This window comes from Desmodus rotundus, chromosome 10 (genome assembly GCF_022682495.2).
Source record: "Desmodus rotundus isolate HL8 chromosome 10, HLdesRot8A.1, whole genome shotgun sequence".
NCBI classification, from domain to species: Eukaryota; Metazoa; Chordata; class Mammalia; order Chiroptera; family Phyllostomidae; genus Desmodus; species Desmodus rotundus.
Genome location: NC_071396.1, coordinates 11,839,551 through 11,865,897, shown reverse-complemented (window position 1 = coordinate 11,865,897; position 26,347 = coordinate 11,839,551). Strand labels below are relative to the sequence as shown.

The 26,347-nt window shown below is 49.9% G+C and overlaps 1 protein-coding gene across 1 annotated transcript in view; it reads right to left on the bottom strand.

The window, feature by feature from the left end:
* Positions 1–20,866, bottom strand: part of STUM (stum, mechanosensory transduction mediator homolog) — a 46,205-nt gene extending 25,339 nt beyond the window's left edge. The window contains exon 1 of the mRNA XM_024576083.3: positions 20,459–20,866. Coding sequence (XP_024431851.1) covers positions 20,459–20,651 — 193 coding nt within the window. The 5' untranslated portion in view covers positions 20,652–20,866. The remainder of the gene's footprint in view (positions 1–20,458) is intronic.
* Positions 20,867–26,347: the final 5,481 nt, after the last annotated feature.

Here is a 26,347-nt window from a genome sequence, read left to right as displayed (position 1 = left end):
ACAGAGAGTATAGTGGTGGTTACCAGAGGCTGGGAGAAGGAGGAGATTTTTTTTTTAATCCTTTAGAACTGGGGGGAGGGGAGGGATGTATTTCTCAATTCGCTCCCAGCACTATTCTAAGCACTTTATGTGTAATTGCTCACCTAACTTTCAAAAAAAGTCCTATGAAATGCGTACTATTATTTTCCCCATTTTGCCAGTGAAGAAACTGAGGCACAGACAGGTTAGGTGACTGGCTCAAGGTCACAGTTACCACGTAGTAGAGTGGGATTGAGGCCCTCAGCAAAATAAAGACGTTATAACCAGAAAAAAAGGTCACCAGGGATTTAGGGAAGCACCCCAAAAATAAACGAATAAATTCAGGGTCCCTGGCTCTACATCACCAAATGTCCTTTGCTCTGGAAGCCTCTGGGCAATGTGGCAGGTGTTTCTGCTTCTACTTATTGTTCCCTCCCAGAGAATGAAATCTCCCTGTTCCTGGCAGGGGGAGCAAGGGCCAGCCCCGGCCTTCGGCACATGCAGCATGGAGGGACATCTCAGGGGGGCAACTCCACAGGCACAGCTCCCCCCAGATGTCTGGGCCTCAGTGCAGAGCCCTGAGGGGTCAAGGACAGGTGCTCCTCCGCTAGAGCAGGGGCAGTGGCCACCAGAGGCAGAAAAGCCCCAGGCCTTGGGGCTGCTGTCTTCTCTCTGCCACCCACCAGCCCCGGCCAAGCTGCCCACTACTGATGCATTATTTTTTTTAAGTTTTTAAATTAAATCTGTGTAAAGGGAAGAGACTGGAGCAGTGCTGCAGGCACCATTCTGGTTCTGATTCCCACCCAGGCCGGGGCAGCGAGCCACTTTCCGGAAGCTTTCCACGCCAAACTCATCTGGGATATTTCAGGGCAAAATAAATGCCTGGGAAGCCCTCGGAGCAGCCCTGGAAAGCATTACTTCAGGCTGGCGCCTGGACCAGGACCACTCACCCCTCCCAGAGCTGACAGCCATCACATCCCAGGCAGGGAAGCCCCAGCAGCAGAGGTGCCCGCCTTCCATTCTGCATCCTCAGGACACAGCTTTGGCATGAGCCTTGCCCAGAGCTCCCGACTCTAGAAGCACAAAATGTCCTCTGATGTCTCGCATTCATCACTCTTTCTCCTTAAATAAACACACTTAAATAAAAAGTCAGCAGCATCGGCAGCGGCTGCTGTCGCCAGAGAGTCTGCAGAACGGACAGCCCACTGGCCTTTTCCCACTGTGTGAGTGTGAGACTGTCAGTAGCAGAGCTGGTGCTCTGCGACTTTCAGGCTTGTGCAAACCTCTGAACACACCCTGGTCCCGGGCACATTCAGGGCACCGGGTGTGCAGGCTCACACGCGTACAGGCACTAGGCGAGCAAGCTCACACATGTATGCACACACGGGTATCCAGGCTCACGTGTGCACACACCCCAGACGTGCAAGTTCACACGTGCACACACACACCCTAGGCATGCAGGCTCACATACCTGTGCATACACACCCAGGCATGCAGGCTCACACATGTATGTATACACCAGGTGTGCAGGTTCACAGGTGCACACACCAGGTGTGCACACACGCCCTCTCCCAGGCATCACAGTCTGGCTTTCCAGGAACGGAGATCAGCCCTCCGTCAGACAGGAAGTCTGGCATGTCCTCCTCTGGGTGGCCCTGTTGGAATTTCCGGCACTACGTAAATTTTCACAGCCAACACAATGGCTTTTTAGTAATTATTATTCCTTGTGATTCATGCTTCTGTATGATTCAAAGCTCTGTACTGTGCCCAGGTGCTGAATTACACGGCGCCTGGCACCGGCAGCCCTCAGTGGAATTCTCTCGCTCGAACACACTTCTGCCTTTAACTCCTCTTATTGGTCATAATCCCCACAAAATGCTTTTCTGAAATGTCTTTAGTCATTAGAAAATTCTCTCTCATATTTGTTCTGCTTCTCCCTCGATCCCCTTGCATATTCCGTTTTCTGGGAAATGAAGTTTAATGGCGAGCCCAACAAAGCCCCTCTGTGAACCAAAGCAAACACCTAGCATCATTGACAAAAAGTTTGGTGCCACTGGGACCGTCTACCTCTTTTGTCCTCAACCTCTGGCACTCAAGATGGCTATAAAACTATCTATTTGTTATCCATGTTTCCTTGTTTAACAGCTAGTATTATGTTTTTACTTCCCATTACTGTCCATTGCAAATGTTCAGCATGTTAGCAGTATCATGCACTAAAATGGGATTTTTTCCCCCCTGATGAATCTGGATAAAAGAAAAAAACCTCTCAGGCTCTTTACCACCCCTTGTGCAGCTCCAGGGTTTCTGGTCCTCCAGGGCTTTGTGAAACCAGGGTTTGGGGAGAGACTACAGGTCACTCTGGCCTGGACGGGGCCACTGATCAGCGGAGTAGGCTCGCGTGATCCACCTCCTGCTGACTTCACCCCAGGAGCAGACCGGCCTCTTCTCCCGGATGAGGTCCACTTCCCAGAAGTGCCTCCTGTCAATTGTGTCATTTGGAGAGCCCCATCTCTGCCATAAACATGAGTTCTTGGAATCATATTTGCAACATTTGAGGGAAGCAGCAATGGGCTGGCTGCCAAACTCACCGCCTACTTTCCCCCCAACTCTGCCTATCAACCTCAGCCTTCACTGTGCAAAAAGCCCCACAAAAATCATGTTTATGGAAATCATATCGCCATGGCAACTGTAAAGGTCTCAGAAGTATTTTTAAAATAGCAAATTACCAAAACCCACTTAGAAAAACATAAAATCTGTTTCCTTATGGGCATTAGTGAGCATACGGATTCTAACAAATACAAAATGTGTTTCATGGCGGCATGACCAAAAGTCCGGAAAAAGGGCTTCTGGTCCCAAATTAATGGCACAGAGGGTTGACTCTGGGAAAGCAAAGTTTAATTTTCTTTTTCTAATAAGAAATTGCACCTCTGATTTAGTCCGGCAACTGACACCACGACCTCCTGGTGCAGAAAAATGTGGGTAAGAGACCTGAGTTGCTGAAATACTCATTTCTTACTTTCTATTTCCACATCACCGATATCATTACCTTCCCCACTCTGCAAGACAATTCCATTTTTAACTCATAGGTTCTTAGCAGTTGCGTAAGCTTCTGCCGCTGTGATTTAGCCTGGCTGAATCTCTAATTATAAAACCTGCTTCTCAGAAGTCTGCACCCAAATCACACAGGAGAGGAATAAAAAAAAAACCCCACAGATTCATAAGTATCCAACTAGAACTTTTATACTTTTTAAAAATGTAATTGGTATGGCTATCAAAGGGGACCCTTTGAAGTAGATGATGCGCTAGTTTGGGGTGTCTGTAAAGACTTAGAACCCACTAGGCCTATTTGATGATTGTTCTCATGTCAAGGAATCATCCGGCCTTTGATAGCTCAAACAATGGAGGTTCTTGTTGTGAGTGGAAGAAAAATAATCAAACTATGGACTGACCATTTTATTCTTTCGCTGGACTCCATCTCCAAAGGGGGGGGGAGGGATGGGATGGGGAACAGAAGGAAATAATAAACGGAGGACGAAAAAGCAAATGATGGGTCCCGGGGAGTGAAAAGTACACTGGACTGAGATGGTGATTTGCTTTCAGTGGTTTTTTGTTTTGTTTTGTTTTTTAATCGCAGGAAGGGTAAGGAGGAAACAGGCTGGTCAGATATTGCATCTTCCAAAATGGACATAAAGATGAAAAAATACCCCACAGTCGCTTGAGAATGGTGAGCTAGTTCTGGAAGCTTGGCGGTTCTGTGGGTCCACAGGCGGGGGAGGAAGGAGAGCAGTGGGCGGAGCACACAGGTACGAAAAGACAGCGAGGCAGAGTGAGGGAGGGCAGAGGCGCTTCGTGCTCCCGCGGAGCAAAGGGGCAGGCCCTGGCTGAGCGCTGGGGAGTGTGCTGGGCAGGTGGACAGCCCAGAGGTCTCGGAGCCAAGCGCCAGAGGCCAGAGCTGCCCAAGGAGGAGCCGGGCTGGTGCCCGTCGTTAAGCAACAGCAGGAAAAATCATAGAAGAAAATGAAGGAAGAAGGTTCCTGGTTTGGACCCCTGTCAAGCTCAGCATTGTCTCCAGCCCCCGCCCCTCCTCTTCTCTGCCCCTCCCCCACCTGGCCCCCTCCCACGGCCCACGTGGGAATGTGGCATCTCACGAGCGCTGAGAGCCATTTGGAAGCTGGACGCCCACGCTTTTCAGACGGCAGGAGGCTCTGGCTCGTGTACTAGCTGTTCCAGAGCTTCCAGGAGGAAGCCTGTGCTGGAAATCAACTTCTTTCGGAAAACTAGGGGGAAGGGGCAGCGGGCGGGGTGGTGGGAGCAACCAAGGAGGCGGGGCAGGATCCCACAGCCCATCTGGGGTGCTGGAAACAAAGGTCTCTGTGCCGGTGGGGGTCGCAGCAGAAAACAGGCTGGAGCCCTGGGCTTGATGGAGGGACTATCTGCGGGGAGGATGAGGGAACCTGGGATGAGGTGAAATGAAAGGGCAGGGAGAGGGAAGCAGGTATTGTCTGAGTCTGCAGAGGGCCACGTGGAGGAATGGGGGCTGCAGGACAGAGGCCACCTTATGGTCAAGGAGCTGGAGGACCTAACACGCAACCTCTCTCCTTCCCTCCATCCCTGCCAGTGCCTTCCTCTGGTCAACACGCCTGGAGCAGGTGAGGCAGGCCATAGATGTCAGTCTCCCAGCCCAGCACAGGCCAGGGAAGGGTGCAGAATGGTTGGGGGCGGCAGGGGAAGGACAGCTGGTGAAAGTGGCCTCTCCTGCCCACCTCTGCAAGGGCAAGACTCACTCCTTCAGGCTGTGTGTCTTGGAGCAGAGCCTCCGTTCCCATCCTGACTTAGAGGCGCGTGGTATCTAGAACCTTAATCTTATTCCTTTTACAGTCTCAGTACAAACAAGGAGGGAAGAATAATAACCGGGTGGGTACAAAGTAGAGCCTGGGCAGAGACAGACAGCACCATCAGGCCAAGGATGCTGTCAGGACGGAGCTGGGTTAGTAGACCTCAGCCTGGCAGAGGCCACACCCTCTTTCCAGCTCATTAGGGGTTACCTGGTAGGGCTGGGACCCTGCCTTGGGCTCTGCACTGGCCCACACACTAAGGGAAGGCACAAAAAAGGTAGAGTGGAAAAGATAAGATGAACCCATGTGATAAATTAGAAAACCCCAAATTAGACTGGGAGGTAGACCAGATAACCCAAAAGAGGAGCCACCTGATTTTAATTCATCTTTTATGCATCATTCCATTCCCTCCCCCAGTTGGTGTTAATTGTCTTCAGACTTATGTGAACACCCATGTGTGTTTCCTCTCATGATTGGTGGTGGTGCCAATGCCCTGTTGTCAGGAGGTGGTGGGTGGGGAACCACCCACCTCCACAGAGAATGTGGAGTAATGGGATGCAGACAGCACTGGGCAGACATCACTGCTCACCCTCCCCTAGGTCTGCCTGAAGAAGTGCTGTGCTGCTCTTGAAACATCCTGACACAGGGTAGACCCAGCTCTCGAGTCTTCCAGGAAACCTGCACTGGAAGGGAGATTGAGAACATCCTGCAACATCAGTCGCGTTGGGCTTAGGTGAGAAGCTAGTAGAGAAAAAGAAAACACACAGCAGCCTGCCCAAGAGTGGGCCCAAGCAGTCAGGTATCTCGCCAAAGCCATGGCTTTTCTCTGCTTCCCTGTAGCTCAGATCAGCTCCCAAACCCATCTTCTTGGGATGTATCAGATTCAGCATCTGGCCCTGGGCACTGATGCCCAAGACCAACCAAACCTGGTCGAGCCCAACCTGCGTGGTTTGGCGCATCCTCCACAGCCCCCCTTTCTGCTTTGAGCCTTAGAACCACAATTATTTGGGCCTAAGGTGATTATGTTTTTTTCCCCCTTCTGAGTCAGGTCACAGAAAGATTCCACTTGTATGTTCAACTCACATGACCCCTCAGAGCAGCCGAGGCTAAGGTGTGGCTCTGCCATGCCCTCCTGGCGTGGCATGGTCATTGGTTGTTGGTTGAGGTCAGTTTCTTTGAGGTCCAGGAATGCTTTGTGGACTCCATGCTGAGATGTCAAAAAAAGAGGAATAACCAAGAAAAGAAAGAATTCTCCAAATAGCTCTGTAGCATTGGGATCTGGTCCAGCCCTGGCTGAAGCATTTAAATTCCTGATCGGCCCCAAAGGAGGACCACAAATGCAGTCCATTTAGTTCCAACCAGCCACAGCAAGGGAATCCAGCTGTGGATACTGGCCCCAGCCTCCTGGGAAATTCACTTTCGTTATAACCAAGCTCGTGCTGGCGGCAGAGGGGCAGTTCACACTCCCAAATGGCTACAGTGAGCTTTGGTGTGACCATGGGCTTTTAATACTCAGGGTCCCTGGGAAAATCTCTTTTGGAAGTCTGCATGGGCCCTGCAAGCCAACGCCATCTTGTACCCCGACTTCCTCCCTGTTGGCTCCAGATGGCCCCTGAGTGAGTTAGAGCTGGTAGATAGACCTGACGGGGTAAGAAAAAGGGCACACTAACTTCAGGGGCAGTCATTTGGATTTAGGTGCCATTGCTATGCCTGAACTGTAGGAGCGGGTTTGGCTTTTAACCATATGATTTTGTAACTTTTTATTTCAAAATATGGTACTTTCAAACTTACAGAGAAGTTTCAAAAATAATACAGAGAACTCCTGTCTCCCCTTTAGCTAGATTGCCGATTTATAACACTTTATATTAGCTTTATCATTCTTTCTCTCTTCATATTACTTTTCTGCACCATTTATGAATAGGTTGAATATATCATAGCCCTTCATCCATTAATATTGCAGTGTGTTTCCAAAGAACAAAGGTATTCTCTTATATATTCAGAGTATGAATATCAATTTTAGGAATGTGACCTGGATAGAACATTTTACCTGATCTACAGCCCATATTCCGATGTTGTCAATTATCTCAGTAAATGTCCTTATCGGTATTAGTTTTTCCACCAGTACAGGATCTAATCCAAGGGCATGCCTTATATTTAGTTGTCATGTTTTTAGTCTTTTCAAATCTTCCATGACAACGATATTTTTGAAGAATGCAGGCCAGGTATTTTGTACAATATCCTTAATTTGGGCTCTTCTGCTATTTCCTCGTGAGTCAATTCAGGTTTTACACCCCCAGCCAGGCCACAGAAGTGGTGTGTGTCCCTGTGGGGACACCACATCGGGAGGCCTGTGGTGTCTGTCTGTTTGTCCTCACTGATGCTAATTTTTGACCAGTTTTCTTGAGATAGAATTCACATACTGTGACATTCACCCATTTCATAATTCAGTGGGCTTCAGTATATTCAAGGTTATATGACCATTACCAGAATCAATTTTAGAACATTTGAGCTGGGTCTGCTCAACCGCCCTACTCCCCCACCCCCGCCCCCCACAATTACTTTCTCTCTCTTCAGATTTGCCTATTCCAGACATCTCATTTCAGTGGAATCACACAACATGGGGCCTTTTGTGACTGGCTTCTTCCACCCGGCACCATGCTTGCAAGGTCCAGGTAAGGTGGTTTTTTCACCCAGTCAAGATGCTCTCTGGTTTCTCCACTGCATGATTTTTTTTTTCCCTTGCAAGTTATAAGCATTCTGCGGAAAGACACTTTAAGATCCTGCTAACATCCTGCTCCTCATCAAAACTTCCCCCTAGATTTAATTTGATGGCTATTGACCAAACTAATCTTTATTAAAGCCGTTTACTAAGATGGATCACCTCCACCATTCTCCTCCACCTGCCACTTGTCATTAGCTACACAACTCGAAAAGATGGATGGTGGCCTGGCTCTTCTCAGTACCACTGTAACTGTCCCCAGCAAATCCCCTAGAGTGCAGGTCCTGTGCCCGTGTGCCTCCCCTGAGTGACCAGTACACCGAGGACTCCTCAGAGACAGACATGCTGTGCTACAACCCCCCCGCCATCCTGCCTGCAGCCCTGAGATCTCTGTCCCTGACCTCCCTCTGAGCTGGGATTGCTGAGAAGCAACATGAAAGCCTGTATCCTTTGGCTAGGGGCTCACTAGGTTACAGGAACCAGGACCTGCTCTTGGCTGCGCCACCCAAAGTCAGTAGGCATACACATCCTTACTTCCACCAATACCCATTGGAAAGGTGCAGGAGCTGGGGGAGGCAGAAGTGGGGAAAGCAGAGCTCCTGCCCTCAAGGAGATGACTCAAGGATCAGATTAGACAACAGGAGAACCAGATTTTAAGGAGAGCAAGAGAAGTGTGCCAAGTGGCTTCATGGTCCCAGGAAGGAGGAGCTCACCACACAGTGATTAAGAAAGGCTCAGAGGGGCTTTGGAGATGTGCCTTGAAGGCTGAGTGTGGGGTTTAGACAGGATGGTGGGTGAGGGAGTTCTGGGCAGGAGCAGAAATGCATGGGCAGCCCCTGGTAAAAGCCAGTTGCCCAGTTTGATTAAATAATGGGAGGCACAGAGTAGGTGAAACTCATTGAATCCTTGGGGGTCCAACATGGAAGATGAACTTAGCTCTAGGACAATGGGGAGCTACTGAAGATCTCAGAGCAGAAGAATGAAATGATCCCAGCTGAGACACAAGCAGATGGTGCTTAATCTGCTAACACAGAAATTTCTTGAAACAGTAACGTAATACCATAGCCACAGTGAGCGGGGACCCAGGAAGACACCCCCCCAAATTACCGTTGCCTCTCCCTTCCGCAGCTCAGCCTAACGATGCAACACCCACAGCCAGGGCCAGAGCCCAGCTGTCTGCCCCTCGGAAATGCCCCACGTTGAAGTTATGCTCCTGGCGCCATGCTATTACGTTTTCATTGAGAAAGTTTTCCTTCTTGGTGAAATGCTTCTTTTTAAAACAAAACAGAAAATAAAATATGACAACCTCCCAAAGAGTGTTTGTTCCGGAAGCCTCCAGGCTGCTTGCGTCTGGCCCATCTGTGGCACCAGTGTGGGACAGCGTGGAGCGAGGATGCCTGCACTAGCAGAACTCTGAGACTTTGCAACACAGAGGTTCCCAATCACTCCTCCCCAAAAGCACCTGCCCTAAGGGGTTCTCGACACATTAAGCTTCTGAGGTTCAGAAAGTGGTCAAATAATGAGAATGGAAGGCAGGGCAGCGGAGGGAATTTGCTACACCTTGAAAAAGTGACTTTTATGATATATAACGGTATCTCAGTAAAGCTGGTAGCAGGGAGAGAAAGGCTGGGCAGTGAGAAGGTCGTCCAGCTGGCAGAGTCTGATGCAGTCACTGATAGGTCACTGCTAGGTCATGTGTCATCCTCCGAGCCCTCCCCCAGGTCGCTATAAAATGCAGGTGGACTCATTTAACTCAACAAATACTAATGAAGCACCCAGTACAAGCCAGACGCCTCGACGGGCAGGAAGGCTTCAGGCTGGGGTAAGTGAGGGTAAGATTGTGACTCAGCCTTGGGTACCAGAGAAGGCCTCGCATCTGCCAAATGAAGGGGCTGGAGTGGCCCAAAAGCTGCCTGGCCCTAGGAAAGATGGGCCACTTTCTTTGTTGAGGCTTTAGGACGGGCTCTGTACCAAATGCCAAATTATCCTTAGCCCCAAGTCAAGCGTCTCAGTCAGCAAAGACCAAAGTCTACTGAGTGCCTCGCTCCACCAGGGGACCCTGGTCATGGCCCCATATCCCCCAGGTTCCAGGACAGCCCTGGTCTCATGCCATTTATTCCTTCCAAAAAAAGTGACTTCTTTAATGTAATTTCGGAACTGCCCTACAAGGAGTGCATAATTAATTCCTGGGTTCCACCTTTTGATTAGGCAGATAATGTCCCCTCACCATGCCTCAGCTTCTCCCCAGACACAGCATTCTTAATTAAGGTGGCTCGGAGAAAACGTGCTCAGCTGGGCCACGGAGACCCAGCACCCAGTGCCCACTGGGAAGCCCCCGTGCGAAAGACACTGCCGCCCACAGCACTCGTGCTCCCAAGGCCATCCCACCTGTCCCAGGTGACTGGGCTTCAAAGCTGTAAACCACTACCATGTGCCAACCTGTGGGGCTGGGCCATTCAAATGCAGACCTGGGAACAGTCCTCTCATTTTCATAGTAAAATAACCAAGAGGTATATCCTGTGGGGACATTTGTGGGTGTGTGCATGTGTGTACACAAACACGCACACACCCATGCCCCAGTCTGCTGCTCCCACTCAGAGGTGCCTCAGGCCCAGGGTCTGGGAAGGGTAATGGCAAGCCTCCTGTTTGGCGTGATAAACCAAGTCCTAGAGAACGTGTCAGGTGTGCACGCTTTGGTCGGAGCCCAGGAATGCCGAGGTCTCAGCTCTGGGAGTTGCATGGGACCAGGATGCTGCAAAAGACGGGAGCGCATTTTGGTCTCCCACCCACCCCAGGTGCCCCTCTGAGGAAAACACCGGGAATGATCTTGGGAACAAGGAGATTTTGCTGATGTTAATCAGCAGTGATAATTCTTTCTGACCATGGAGGGGTTCCTATTAATAAAACATGATCACCTTGTGAGGTGGTTGAGCAGGAATTATTGTTTCGATTTTATGGATGGGGAGACTGAGGCCTGGAGAAGTTAAGTGACCTGCCCAAGGTTCACTTAAAGAACTAAAGAACTACTAAAGAACTGAAACCAGCTCTGGGGGTGGCCCACTCTCCCTGATGCTGCAGCTTCGTGAATCTGATACGGAACTGGAAATGTAACTCAGTCCAGTGCCCTCCGGGTCCCTCTCCTCTTTCCAGTGGAGCCCTGTTTGCTGGAACCGTTCCCTCACCCCTGTGCCCCTGTTAGATGGGCCGCAGCAGCCATCTTCCCTCCCCTTTCCTCCCTAAAGCACACCCACCATCTGCACTTAGCACACTCCACCTTCCCAGCAGATGGTCAGCCCCTGGACGCAGGGGCAGGGTCTTCCTTGATTTTGTGTCTCGGCTCAGCCCACACCTGGCACATGGCAGGAGCACAGAGCACGTCTGGTCAGTGACCTGCCACTGAGGGCACTGGGAAGTCCGCTGTCCTCTGCTCAGCACCGGGCCTGCCCTTGACCCAGACGACAACTTCCTCAGTAGCACCCGCCGAGTGACCAAGCCCCCTCCCCACAGCTCAGTCCCTCACCACGTCTCAGGAGAAACGTGGAGGCTGTTGGTGTTATTGAGCCTGACCCGCTTACCCCCAAAGTGCCGCTGCCCAAGCTGCGACCCAGCCCATGATGGGACATGCCCCATGGGAGCCTCCCTGAGCAGATGTCGTTAGGCTTCCAAGAGTGACAGGGGGGCCTCTGACCCCATGATGACACTCGGCACAGTGACATGTGTGCATTGGGTTATAAATGGTCCTGCAATGTGCATGTAGAAGGGGAGTGTAGCCATGGGGGGGTGTAGACATGCAGTCACAGATATTTCTCAGCACTTCCCCATGGTCAAAACACCGCCATGGTTTTATTAGAATCACAACCTGTGAGGAGGATGTGTTTTCCAAGCAATGTTTATTTCGTTTTTCTAATTGTAAAAGCCACACATTTTTATGCTCATTTTAGAACATCTTCAAACTAGAGTATAAAGAACATAATTACCCATATTCTCACCACCTGTAAATGTTTAAATAAATTTTGTTCCAACATTATCTACCCACCTATCATCTACCTTATATTTTCTTGATTTTAAGATGCCATTGGTCATAAAACACACCATTTCACACCAAGTTTTTAGGGGGGAAAGAATGAAAGAAAAACATAAATCATTTCTCTCAATATCAATGATAATACACATCTCTAAGTCAGAAACATCCAAAATGTGGGGAAAGGAGGCACCTTAGCATAAAGGGAATAAAAAACATTTGAGATCATACCGCCAGCACAATGCTCAGCCTTCTCTCCCTTACACCCTAGACATTGGCGCTGCACCAGCAGGAACTCGGTGTGGACACTCTTGATGGGGCAGCGCACTGTACTGCAAGGATGGCCACCGTCTGTCTTGCCGCTCTTCTGTTGTTACCGTTTGAGTTCGTTCATAATTTTCAGTGCTGTAAATAATGCTTCATGGCACAACGGTGTGCATACGTTTTTGCTCATGTTTCTGATTATTGCCTTAGGATAAACTCCTGCAAGTGGAATTACTGAATTAAAGGGTAGGAACTTTTTTTTTTTAATCCTCACCTGAGAACATTTTTCTTCATTGCTTTCAAGAGAGAGGAAGAGAGAGAGAAACATTGATTGGGTGCCTTCTCATATGCACCCCAACTAGGGATCGAACCTGCAACTTGGGTATATGCCCTGACTAGGGATTGAACCCACAACCTTCCAAGCTACAGGATGACGCTCCAACCACTTGAGCCACACCAGCCAGGAAAAGGGTAGGAACATTTTGAGACTCTTGATATAATTGCTAAACTGCTTTCCAGAAAAGATGCCCCAATTTATATTCCTATCAGCAGTGTATGAAAACCCTCTTCTCCTTCCCTAGCATTGATTCTTATCCTTGAAAAAAAATAATTAAGTCATGCATACACACAGTTTTTTTAATTAAATAGAGGGAATGGCGGCTTTTAATAAAAAGCAACAGCCCCCTATCCCAGCTCTCCCTGCTCTGAGCACACCTTCCCCAAGGCGATCCCTTCTGTCTCTGGTTTTAGCTCATTCATTCATTCACTCATTGACCTGTTCGACTTATATTTGTTGAGCATCTGTTAGGGAGCAGGCACTGTTCCAGAGTGCGGGGACACAGCAACAACCAAAACAGACCAGAAACAGGAACGAAACACCCTGCCCTTGTGAAGCACACGTTCAAGTGGGGCACAGGAACTGGATTAAAAAGGTAAAACATACAGTGTGTTTGATAGTGAGTGCTCTTAAGGAAGGCGAAGTGGGGGAAAACAGGGAGTTTGGGGAGGAGGGGAGAGCTGCAATTTTAAGATTGCCTGGGAAAGTGTTATGGGCTGAATTGTATCCCCTCAAACCTCCTATATCGAAGCCCTAACCCCCAGTACCTCAGAATGCGGCTGCATTTGAAGATAAGGTCTTTAAGGAGGCAAATGAGTCAAAATGAGGTCTTCGGGATTGGCCCTAATCCAGTACGGCTTGTGTCCGTATAAGAAGAGGGGATTAGGACACAGACAGACACAGAGAGAAGACAGCCATCTACAGCCAAGAAGAGAGCCCCCTGGAAAAACCAACCCTGACGGCACCCTGCTCTTGGACTTAACATCAGAAAGTAATTTCTGATGTGAAAGCCACCAAGTCTGTGGTGTTTTGTTATGACAGCTCTAGGAAACTGATACAGAAAGCCACACTGAGTTGGTGACATTGGAGCAGAGACCTAAGGACGTGAATGAGTGAGCACGTGGCTCTCTGGAGGACATGTCCTCCCAGCAGGAGCAAATGCAAATGCCTTGAGGTGAGACGGTGCCTCTGATATTTCCAAGAACAAGCAAAGAGGCCAGCAGGGCTGGTGCAGAGAGAGCACAAGGGAGAGTGGAAGATGAAATCAGATCCCTGGCAGGTGGCTCAGGTGGCTGGAGCATCGTCTGTAGACAGAGGGGTTGCATGTTGGATTCCGGATCAGGACATGTACACAGGTTGTGGGTTCAATCCCCAGTCAGGGCACATGTGAGAGGGCGGCCAGTTGATGTCTGTCTGTCTGTCTGTCTGTCTGTCTCTCTCTCTCTCCCCCTTCCTCTCTCTCTAAACACTATGAAAATTGTCCTTGGGTGAGGGTTTTTTAAAAAAAGATGAAATCAGACACATAGCGGGGGCAAATACTGTGGAGCTTCACTGCCCAGCACAGCAGCCCCCACGGCTAGTGAGCACTTGAATGGGGTGAGTCCATGCTGAGATGGTGGTAAATGTAAAACTCACACCAGATTTTGAAAAAGTAATATGTGAAAAAGGAATACAAAATATCTCCCTAATAATTTTTATATTGATATGACTGAATGGTAATATTTCGGATACACTGCGTTAAGTATAATACAGGGGTGGGCAAAAGTAGGTTACAGTTGTGAGTGCGCAACACAGAGCTTGTTCCTGTATTATTACTTATTAATTACTGTATCATTTATTTGTATTACAACTGTAACCCTACTTTGGCTTCCCCCATATACTGTTAAGTTCACCTGTTCCTTTTTATTTTTTATTACATATAGGTGCTAGGAAATTTTAGATTGCATCTGTGGCTCATTTATATTTCTTTTGGAAAGGTCTGGCCTAGGGCCTTGTGGGTCATAATAAGGACCCAAGCTTTTACTCTGAGTTGCACGGAGGGATTGCAGCTCAAAAGTGACACGATCTGACTCACTTGTGTTTTAAAAAGATCACTCACATTGCCACATTGAGGACAGACTCTAAGGGATGTCATTAAAGGCAAGCAGACAATTTAAGAGGCCACTGAAATCATTCAGCAGCAAATGGAGGCTTGGACCAGTGAGGGAGAGGCGAGATGGTGAGAAGTGGTCAGATACTGAGTAGATTTTGAAAACAGAGCCACGAGTATTTCCTGACAGATTGGGTGTGGGGCGTGGGAAAAAGAGGAGGCAAGGATGAGTCCCAGCTTTTGGCCCAAGCTTGTGAAATAATACCATTTGCTGTGACAGAAAAAGATGAGGGCAAAGCATTTGGGGGGAAGAAAATCAGGAGTTAGGTTTTGGATGTTAATTCCGGGACACCTTTTGCTTTCCAGGGGGAGACGTTGAGAAGTTGGTTGAATATAACACTCTGGAGTTCAAGGGAGGGGTCTGAGCTGGCATCTGGATCTGGGAGTCGTCATCATTAGGATGAAGTTTAAAGCCAGGAGACTGAGCACTAACATCAAGGGAGTGTGTAGGCAGAGAAGAGATTGAGATCAAAGAGGAGAACAGATCAAATAGAAGATCAAGATCAAAAGATCAAGTGCCCTGGGGGACTCCCAAGTTCAGAGGTTGAGGAGATGAGCAAAGGAAACATGAACTATATGGAAAACCAGGAGAGGATGGCATTCCGGGAGCCAAGTGAAGGCAGCAGTTCGGACAGAAGGAAGCGAGTAGTGTGTCCAATGCCACTGAGAGGTCCAGGAAGTTGAAGACAGAGAACTGACCACTGGAGACGTTAGCAGCCTGGAGGCCACTGGTGATCTGGTGAGTACGGTTTAGGTGAATGATGGGGCAAAAGGCAATTAGAGCGCGTTCAAGAGACAGTGGGAGAAGAGCAATTGGTGACAAGAACTCAGCAGCAAAGGGGAGAAGAGAAAGGGGCAACGGCCAGAGGAGGATGGAGGACCCAGAGAGGCTATTTTTAAAAGATGGGAGAGAATTTAAGCCTGTGTGTGTGCTTCTGGGAATGAGTTATTAGGCAAAGAAAAATCCATGATGCCAGAAAGGGTGGGAATTCTTTGGATATTGCTCTAATCTCCAGAGGATGCTTATATTGCCTTTTCATGTTGTATCAACTTTAGGCATCAGTTATGGACTTTCTACTATGGTATTATGTGAGTTCGCCTACTTCCATCACCCCCAGCTCCGTCTACACTTGTGCCCACATTATCCCAGCACATTGCTATTGTCCCATTGTCCCAATAGATCGCAATGCCAGTTCATCTACTGGTTATCTTGGTAAACTTTATTTTTCACTCTATCAATTACAGACAGCATCTCTCGCTCTCCCACTCTATATGAGAAGGATATTCACACCTCTTACCCTACCCTCTACCTTAGTCAGCTTTGGCGGGTGTGCTAGGACAATAACAACACTATACACCACAAAAAACTCTTAGCAGTTCAGGCTAATTTCCCCTTCCCATGACATGTCATGCTCTGCTTCTGATGTCCTCTTTCTGTTAGGGACCCGATTGAAGAGCAGCCCCCACCCGAGACCTGCTACTCTCATGAGAGAGGCACAAGAACAAAGGCAGAACCTCACTATGCCCCTTGAAGTGTCTGCTCAGGCATGGCTTATGTCACTTCCACTTACATTCAATTGGCCAAAGCAAATCACATGCCCAAATCTGACACTAATGGGCAGGGAAGGAACTATTCCCCGCCCACAGGAGGTGTGACAAGCCATGGGGGGACAGTGAATAATGGGCAGCAATAATTCAACTTACCACAATTGCTTGCCCTTCTCTTGCCAGCTTCTACTTGCCAGCTTCTACAAGCTGTGCTTTTCGTTTTATATTGTCAAGGTGGAAAATCTTTATACCCTCCTTTACAGCTATTTTAAGTAGTCTGCAGTGCTTTGTGTTTGGTTTTAGAAGTTGAAAACCACTGGGCAGCCTTTGTACTGTTATGACTAAGCAAGTATTCTTTGCTGCAGAGCCAGAGAGAACCTAAAAGCCCACATTGTGCTCCACTGGTCCAGCGACAGACCCCGTGCACTTAAAAGAGCCTTTCTCCCAGCCCACCACGTGCTCCCAATCCGGCCGCGTTTTTATTTGCTCCATATGACAGCCATGTCTTTCATGAAAAATGTTTTTTTGTTTTTCCAGAAGTTATTGATGACCTCTCTTTCCTTCGTGGGTAGAAGAAACAGGTGCCTTCTTCAACACATCCCTAAAATCTTCCAAATTTTCTCTCTGTTGTCTGGAATCTTTCTATTCTTCTTTTCGAAACCTGCTGACCTCCCAATCTCATTGGGCAGCTTCCTTCATTTTGGGACCCTAATGTGTTTGCGTAACTGTCTGTCTTCACTGCAGTTCTTAATCTCCTTCAGTCTCTCTTGCTTACGTTCTGCGTTCCATGACAACTTCGATTTTTCCCAGTGTCCCCTTCTTACGCCGTCCTCAGAGACCACTTTCCTGGAAATTCCCACCCTCCCCCCCAAGTCTAATGAAGACTGACTGCTCTCCAGGCCTACGAACAGTTTTATCCTGGGGTTGCCTTTCATGTCTGTCCTGCATTGGATACAGTATGTCCTGGATCACTTGTCTTCTTTCTTGGTTTACACTGTTGTCTTGCTAAAATACATCCTCAGATAACTTCCTTTAAAAGGGTGAGTAGGAGATAAGCTTCCTTGGTCCTCACCTGGATATCAACTTCCAGGCCCTAGCCTGCCTCACTTATATAAAGTAAATTACTTTACTATATAAAGTAAAGCTGCTGGACCAGATGATTTCTAGTGCTTATTCCTGGAGTATAATTCTAGTTAATATGTATTCACAAATGATATACGATATCAAGGAGAAATTTTAAATGGTTGCTGCTCTGAAGGAACTCACATATAAAGAATAAATTCTTGAAACAGTAGTCAACGATACAAAAAATGCCACAAGGGAGGACATAGTAAATATCGGAGCCTCAGGACTAGAGGGAAAAGAGAGAGAAGCGGCTGAGCCAGCCTGTGGTGCTCTTACAGGGGAAGCGAGGCTTCAGTTGAGTGTCAAAGAGTAGGCGCTATATGAGGCATAGATTAAACATTTATGAATATTCAACAGTAGATTAATGGCCAACCTTAGTCGGACGCAATGGTTAACAGCCAATGGAAGCTCTCCTCCTCCCCACTTTCCCTGCCGCTGTCGGAGTTACCAACATTTTCACTGCACCAAGTCAACAAGATAGATACAGTTTTTAAATGTGAAAGTGTAGTTTTACCTCTGACCAATAGACAAACTCTCTGGCTCTTTGGGGGCATAGCAATGAACTTGCCTTGCGTATCTGAGTAACTGTACATATCCTTGCATATACAAGCCCTTCTTGTTGGACTATAGAGGCCCAGGCAGTGGTCTTTATCAGCAGAATAGGAAACGGGGGTGACTCTCTTTACCATCATCCACTTTTAAAATTTGTTTTTATTGTTCCAATGAGGAGTCAGAGAGATCATAAGTCATGGCTGCTTTCCATCCACTCCCCAGGAGGGAAGGAAGCTTCAACAAGAGATTTTCTGGCCAAAGGGTCTGCCCAGTTTTCAGAGAGCAGGAGTGCAGTGAGGATGGGAAAAGCTTGGGGCCACATGATGCATCTTCCCTGCAAGGTCTAACCTAATACTGCTTCCTCTGGGAGGTTTTCTCTGACCCCCCCAACCCAGGAAGAATTAATTGTGGCTAAAACACTGTTCCTGCTGCCATCACAGCATTTATCAGATTTAAACAAAGTTTGCATCAATTGCTCTCAATAACCTATGGCATCCTGGCTGATTTATTCATCATCACATCCCCAATGCCTGGCATGTGGTGGATGCTCTGAGTCTGTGGAATGAATGAGTGAATGGATTCAAAGTATCTGCATTTCCTCAAGGGGCAGAGCCAGACACCAATATTGAGTTTTCACAGGAGCTTCAGACAAGCCAAGAGGACCTGGAGAAGTGGAGGGCGGGGTGGGGTACTGCCTGCAAGTTTTGCCTGGGCCGGTTTGTCATATAGGATCCCACTGCAGGTCAAGGTGAGCAGAGAGATCAACAAATACTCCAGAGAAAGGTCGAGAAAGGCGCACGCACACAGACACACACACACACACACACACACGGGGATGGACCCAGTGTTAGCTCCACAGAAGGGCGAAGCGCAAGAGGGACACACCACCTCCAGAGCACCAGACCCCTGAGCTCTCAGCAATCTCATTCCATCCTCCCAGCAACCCAGAGAGATGGGGTGTCCCTGATTCGCAGGTGAGAAGCACTGCCAGGAATCAGGACCCCTGCGGTGTGCAGAGGGACAGGGGCCTGTGCACCCAGTCAACGCCACAGTGACAACAAAAGCAAAACGAAATGAAAAACGCATGGATTCAGTCACTGAAAATTCATTAGTCTGTACACCCGTGACTCACCTGTTTTATTACTTTTGTAGTTTCCTTATTTTCTCCTGGCTTTCTGTAAAGGCTTCTTACAAAAATCCTATAGGATTCTGAGAGGGGAAAGCTGGGTCCAGGCGTGGGGGATACAGAGGGCAGGGGGCTGGGGGAGTGGCAGCAAAGGTACCTAGTGAGGTGAGACCCAGGAGGGCTGGCACAGGTGCACAGGTGGGCAGCTGCATGCTCCTGGGGCTGGCTCCCTCACTCAGCAGGGACTTGGTATAGCCCCTCCCACCTGGCACCAATTCGTTTGTTTCCTCAAAAGACCATAGGGTGGCATTTACTTCGTCACGTAAAAAAAAAGTGGAATCAAGATGCAGCCCTGCTCATGACCGTCACATCCCTCCGAGAGAGGGACAGGCAATGTATTTACACCCCAGCAGGTGGGAGTTGCAGACACAGCCAAATGTGCATCAGATAGCCGCTCACAGGGTCTAAAGGTGCGGAGAGCCAGCCTGTGTCAGGGGCAGGCTTAGGCTGCTGGAGGCAGTGCGGAAGGGGGAAGCACAGCTGAAGGCCACCTAACCCCCTGCTCAGACAGACAGGCTGCTCTGGACGCCGCAGCCCGGCAGGCAGAAAGACAAGGGGAAAGTGGACACGTCCTGCGTGGGTGGGTGTGCTCTCTCTCAGCGCCGCCAGGCCGTGAGAAAGGCCAACGTACAACAGAAGAGCACTTCTAGCTGACCTCGGTTCTTGGAAAGTTGGAGCCAGATGCTGGCAACTGGCTGGCGCGCAAGGGCAGGCATGCTCCTGGAGAGGGCACCGAGGTGCCTCCCTCTCCGCCCCGCACGGAATTGGAGAGGGTCACCGCTTAGCGCGGAGAACAGCGAGTGCCAAGCAGCGGAGCTGGGAGTGGGGGGAGAGCGTGCAGAGACTTGCGGGGCGCAGATAAAAGAGGGTCTGGAAAACTTCTCCTCTCTCTTGCACCCTTCGGCACCCCATCTCTGTGATGGGCCCCTGTTAAAATTTCGAACACGGGTGCCGTCAGAGTCCCTGCAGGCAGCCAGACTCCAGCACAGAATTACACGGGCGCGCTCTCCCCTTCGAAGGAACAGAGGGCATGGGAGGGAGTTTGGGGTCTCCTCTAGCCATTTGCGGTCCAAACCCGCAGGTATCCAAGCTAATCCTGCCCCATGCCCGTGGCTCCCCACAGGGGTGCCGGCGGAATCGCTGCCTCTCAGAAGGGGAAGGAGCTTCTGGCTAAAGAGCTCACGCCCCCACACCGTCTGCACCCCGTGAACGCAGCGCGGCTGCAGGGTGTCCCCTAAGCCCGGCTTGTCCCCCTTTTCCCCAGCTCCGCCGACTTCTCGAACTCCCGGGACTTGGTCGGCGCTGCGCGTGGCCACAGTGCTCCTTCTGCCCGGGGCCCTCGGGCCCTCGGAGAAAGGGGTTCGCGGGAGGGTGCGCGGCGGAAGGAGGGGCAGGATTTCGGGGAGCCGGGAGGGGAGTTCTGGCCGCCGCCCGCGGGCTCCAACGTTCCCAGCAAAGTTTCCGGCTCTTCTGGCCGGACAGCCTTGTTAACAGGTGGGAGAAGGTGAAAGGCTGGTTGGGCGGCCCTGCGCCCTCAAGGGCGCCTGCTCCAGGCACTGCTGCCACCTGCCAGGGGGCGCTGGGAGCGCTGGCCGGCGCGCTGGCAGCCGTGGGCGCCGCCCGAGGGTCTCTCCCTGTCCCCTCCCCTGCCTGCCCTCCCACGGCGGGGCCCGCGGCGCGGGGGTCGCGGCCACTGTGTCTTACCCAGTCCCGGCACGAAAGTGTTGAGGAAGAGGCAGATGACGGCCACCGGGAAGGGCATATAGGGGATGGCGGCGCGCAGGGGGCCCTTCTTCTCGCGGACTTGCACCACCACCCCGCTGGACGAGGACGCCCCCCGGGGGTCCGCCGCCGCCACCGAGGCCGCCGTCTCGGCGTCTTTGTGCGAAGACTCCATGGCGGGGCGCGCTCCCCGGGAGCTGGGCTGCAGCGGCCGGGGCTGCCGCCCAGTGCACAGGGGGTGGGGGACGGCCGGCTCCGAGCTCCGGGCTCCGGGCTCCGCGCCGAGCTCAGGCGGCCAGCGTGCTTCGGGTGCCCGCAGCTGGCAGGGAACCCGCACTCCCGCGTCCCCACTTGCCTGGCCCTCTGCCGTGCGCTCCGCAGCGCTCCCACACCCCCAGCTGAGGGGCGGAGAGGGCGGTGTGACATTCGGTGACAGCGCTCCGACGCCCCTCCCCGCTGGGCCCCTTCCCCCGCCCTTCTCTCCGCCCCCCACCCCAACCCCCTAAAAGTACCACTCACAAATCAGGGCGAAGGGAAGAAAGTAGAAGAGGAACAGAGAGGGAGCTGGTTGTCCAGATACTGGAAGGGATGGACAAACCTCGCCCTCTCTAGACAGGTGACTTGGACTGGAACCTCCGCCAAGGACACTGAGAATTGGCCATGTGTTCTCAGGGGGCAGGGTCGCGGAAAGCCTCGAGTTCTAGTCCTTTAATCTGGAAGAGGTACTGATCGTTAGGGAGAAGGAGGCAAGGAAGGCAGGGCGCCTGGTGCCTAGTAGGCCTTCCATTCATTCTGATTTAAAGGGGCTCGTTTCACCGAGCATAAGCAATCACAGTCTTGGTAATAGAGCATAAAGCAGGAGACAGCTTTTCAAACAGGTCTCCACAAGACATTGAAATGGGACCCTCCCCTACACACACACACACACACACACACACACGCAAAAAGCGGGCACAAACGGGCCTGCTGCCGGATAGAGGTAATGCTGGGTACCATCCCCTGAACCGTCCTGGAGGAAAACCTGGCCTTGTGTGGGTGCCCGGCGTGGTGCTTAAAAAGCCAACGAGGACACAGCGCCGTCTGGTGTTGACAATGCGGCAGCTGGCAGAAGCGAGAGGAATCGGTTGCAAGCCGGCAGCAGGAAGCCCCATATTGAATTAGATTTTGGGAATAATGCCGCCCTCGCCTCCACATCTGGAGAAAGTGAACGGATGGAAGCAACGCCCTGTACGTGAGAGAGGGGTTCAATGCATGGGAATTATCCAGAAATTCAGCAGCTCATGGGAAGATTGGAAGGATGCAAATCGACTTCCTTCCCAGTAATCCTCTTTCTCCAGGAGTAAGAATGATTGCATGGCAGCCCAGGGGCTCACAGGAAGGTTGCCAGAAGACCATGGATTATGTTATAGGTGTCTGGTCTAATAATTTGAAGAGCAGACGGTCAGCAGGGGTTAGTGGTGATACTGGTGGACGCACACAGGCAGTAACCAGCTTAGGCCTGGCAGTCAGAAGTGAATAGGACTGAAAGTCTTCGTCTCTATTCAGCCTTCTGACTTAGAAGAACTCATTTAGCCTCTTCTTGAGTAACCGTGGGCTTGAGTAGCTGTGTAAAATCAAAGCAAGATTCAATTTACTACGCATTTGTTGAAGGCCTAATCCGACTTAGCTTCTGGGGAGAGAGAAAGGAGTAAATCCCAGCCCCTGCCTTTAAGGATCTCGCAGAAGAGGGCCACGAACAACCCCAGCAATAGAATTACAGACAGTGACAAATGTAATTGTGAGGAGCCGAAGGTGCTGAGGAAACAGGGACCTGTCTACGGAGGCAGCTGGAGCGGGGGAGGCACCAGGGTGGGTCTTCCAAAGAAGGTGGTGCTGAATGAGACTTGAGCAGGGACTAGAGTCAACTCCTTGCAGGAGATTGATTTTATAGAAACACTTATTTACCCAAGCACGCCCTGCAAGCACCATTCTAAGCATTTTACACACGTTAACTCATTTAATCCTTACCACAACTCTATGAAGTATTATGTATTACCCCATTTCCCATATGGGGGAGATGGAGCCCAGAGCATCTAAGGAATTTGCACAAAGTCACCCACTAGTGAGTGACAGAGCAGGCATTTGAATGCTGGCGATCTGGCTCCAGAATGCATATAGCTATTTGGAGACCTAGATCATAACCCTAATTTCTCAAATATTCTCTCACGAGCCCCTGAACTGTTGGAGGGCCACACAGACTCAATTATTCCAGGAAGAAAGGCCTTCATGGAAGGAAGTAGATTTACATCCCCCGATTTTCCAGATGATTCTGATCCGAAAGCCATCCAGGCAGAGCAACGGCATGTACAAAGGCATGGAAGCCTGGACTAGGGAAAGAATGTTCCAGGGATTGCAGCATGGCTGGGACCAGGGCTCATGTGACAGGGACAGGAGATGACGCTGGGGGACAGAGGGCAGGACCCTCGTAATGAAGGGCAAAGGACTCCATCTTTGTGGTGATGTGGAGTATCATTGGAATACTTTAAGCAGGGGTGTAGTATAAGTGACCCAGTTACTATTATGTGCTCTGTAACAAACAACCTAAAATTTAGTGGCTCGGCCCAACCCTTCTATGGGTCTGGAAAAGGGACAGAGCACAGCTGAGGCAGCTCCTCTTTGCTCCTTCAAGTCTGGAGACTCAGCTGTGGAGGCTCAAATGGCGGTGGCTGCCACAGCTGGGACCGGAGAATTCACTCCCGAAATGACTACCGGGTCTGGAGCCTGCACTGGGGAACTTGAAAGCTGGCTCAGCTGGGACTGGTGGCCAGAACACCTACACACGGCCTCTCCGCGTGACTTGGACTTTTCCCGACATGGTGGCCAGGTTCTGAGAGGACACTTCCCCAGAGGGGGCCTCGGGACAGCGGAGCATTTCAGGACTCTGGAAGCTGCGTGGACTTTGTACCCTAACCTCAGAAGTCACAGTGTCATTTCTGTGACCTCTATTTGGTTGAAGCAGTTGCAAACCTTGCTTAGATTCAAGTGGAGGGCACCCCACTTCTCAACGGAGCAATGTCAAAGAATTTGGCTTTAAAACCACCATAAAGGGATGTGGTTTAGGGGGGAAACTGCTCAATCAACTGTGTGGAGGATGGACTGGAGAGGTTAAAGTTGGGGCCCACAAGAGGGGGACTCTTCCTGACCTGCATAGATTAGGAATGGGGGAAGGACACTTCCCAAATGAAAACCGGATATCGTTAGCAAGGAGGAAAGGTGGAGTTTGAGAGCCTGAGGACGTCCCAGGGATGGCAGGCAGAGGCTGACCAGCATAGGCAATTGTCCGGAAGAAGTTGGAGAGTCAGCTGCTTGGGGTTTAGTGGAGAAATTTGGGCCGCAGATTTGGGAGCCATAAGCACACCAATGTGCAATAAAGAGACGAGGGCCCAGGAGACTTACCAGAGGGTGCTGTAAATTAGGCACGAGGGAGGAGGGAGAAAGGTTTAAAAGGAAACACACTAAGAGTGTTTCATGGAGCCTGAAAAGGAAGATTTTAAGAAGCAGCAGTCAGCAGTGTCAAACGCCACAGAGAGGCCACATGAGACCCCAAAGTGCCATTGGATTTGGCACTTCAGAACGTCAGCTCACTGCAGTCCCAGCTCCAAAGTCTCTCCCACTGTGTCCATTTTCAAGGAATTCATCCATTTCACCGAAGTTGTTGGTTCTGTTGGCATAACATTATTCGTAATTTACTCTGATTGCCTTGTTAATACCTGTCACCTCTGTCACCGTGTCTCCTCCTTCAGTCCTGATATTGTTCGTTTGGGCTTTCTCTCTTCTCTTGACCCCTCTTGCAAGGAGTTTATACCACATCCATTTGACATGGTGACCGTGGCTGATGTTTGAAGGGGAGATTAAGATCTATGCCATTTCAGGTGGGAAGAAACCTTCCAATATAAGTTAAAACCTTAAAAACTAATCCCCCCCTGCCCAATCAGACACAAACATGACAGGGGAAACAGGTCAAACAGTTGCTTACATACATCCGCCAAACAACACATCTAGGCCAGGCACTGGGGCATGAAAATAAAGTGTCTCTTGGCCTTGTTCTGTCATCAGCTGAACAAAGTACCTCAGCTTTGGACCTCTTTTAGCTGAAAAAAATAATAATAATTGTGTTAAAATCAGCTTCCAAACTATAAAAGCAATTCATACACCGACAGGGATTGCTCCTTTTGGCAGACTGGCGCTAAAGAATAGGCCGTAGAAAGACAGACTTTGCTTAGAGCTCTGTGTCTTTGAATAATTTCTTACCCTCTGTGAGCCTCAGTCTCCAAAATTGTCAGAAATACCTACCTCGTTTACGTATGTGTAAGAATTAAGTGAAATAGCATGTGTAAGGCATTCAATAAATGGCAACTGAGTCAGGAGGCTTTTTGTCCCAAGTGATAGAAACCCAACCCAAAGTTACCTTGTAGGGGGGAAAAGGGAATTTATAGATGTGATGGCTTTTGATGTAGCAACTTGTCAAGGCTGAATGACAGTCCCCAGAATTCCCTTCCTCGCCTGTTTTGAGTTAGGGTGGGCTACTGTCTATAGCACACAGGTACCTTCTGGAGGTCTTTAATCAAATACTAACCTAGGTGCTTCAGGAAGGAATTCTGCTGCTGTGATTGAAGTCCCTAATCAGCTGATTTTAAGTTAATCAATGGGAGATTATCATGGGTGCGTCTGATTTACTCAGTTGGAAGCACTTTAAAGCAGGCTTGGCCTTCTCCAGGGGTACAGCCAAGGAGCTGCTGGATTAACCATTGTTCTCCCTCCCCTCCAGATCTTCCTTTCTGACTGCAGCCTGGGATCATCAATTGTCAGCACTCGCCATGGGTTTCCAGCCTGCTTGCAACCCCACATAACAGGATGAAATTGCTCATACCTCTTAATTCTTATGACTCTTGCCTCCCCTTCTGGCCAGCTGGACCTTGCTTTCATTCCCAGAGCTGCTCCTGTCCCAAAATCTTTACTCCCAAACAACACTTCAATGCCAGTTCTCAGGGTTACTGTTAAACAATCTTGCTCCTTGCCCTGCACCGTCTGTAAGGACTGAGGGAAGAATTACTACCGCACTGAATTTAGAATTCGGTGACCTGAGAAAAACATGTTCTGATGCGCTCTGGAAGGCCAGGGAGGAGACTCCTGTCTCCTTAAGAGTCCCACAGCAGACGCTCAGGTGGGGGTGGGGGGGGTTACCTTGGCAAGTCCCAGTTCTTATGCAAACAGTTGCACATTTTTCTAAAGTTGGTAAGGCTGCAGCTGCAGACCAGGTTACCAAGAAAACTGTGGAATGCTGTTAAGAGAGAGAACAGGAGATTTCTGCCAGCAAAGGCCTCTCTGATCTAAAAGCATCTGAAATCGAGCAGAATTTCATTCTCTTAACAACCAAGGACTCCTAGTCCCCTGCTAAAGCACAGGACAAATGCCAAGCCACACCGGAAGGCCAGGAGGAGCCGGCCGCAGCAGCTTCTTCCCAACATAGGAGAGCGGCTTAAAGGGCAGAAGGGTTGTCTGCAGAGAGGACTCGGCAGCCTGGAGCACATCTACGACACTGGTAGCTATGTCGCCGATATGGTAACCATGAGTCCCTTGTGGCTACTTAATGTTAGTTAAAACTCAGTAAAACTTAAAATTCAGTCCCTCAGTTGCACATTTCAAGTGCTCAATGGCTGCCAGTGTCTAGTAGCTACCATATTGGACGATGCAGATACAGAGCGCTTCATCATTTGCGAAAGTTGGATCAGACAGCACTGAGTTAGATTATGATTGGGTTGCATGTTAAGAAGATGCAACAGCCCTGACCAGTGTGGCTCAGGTGGTTGGTTGTCCTGCAAAGTGAAATGT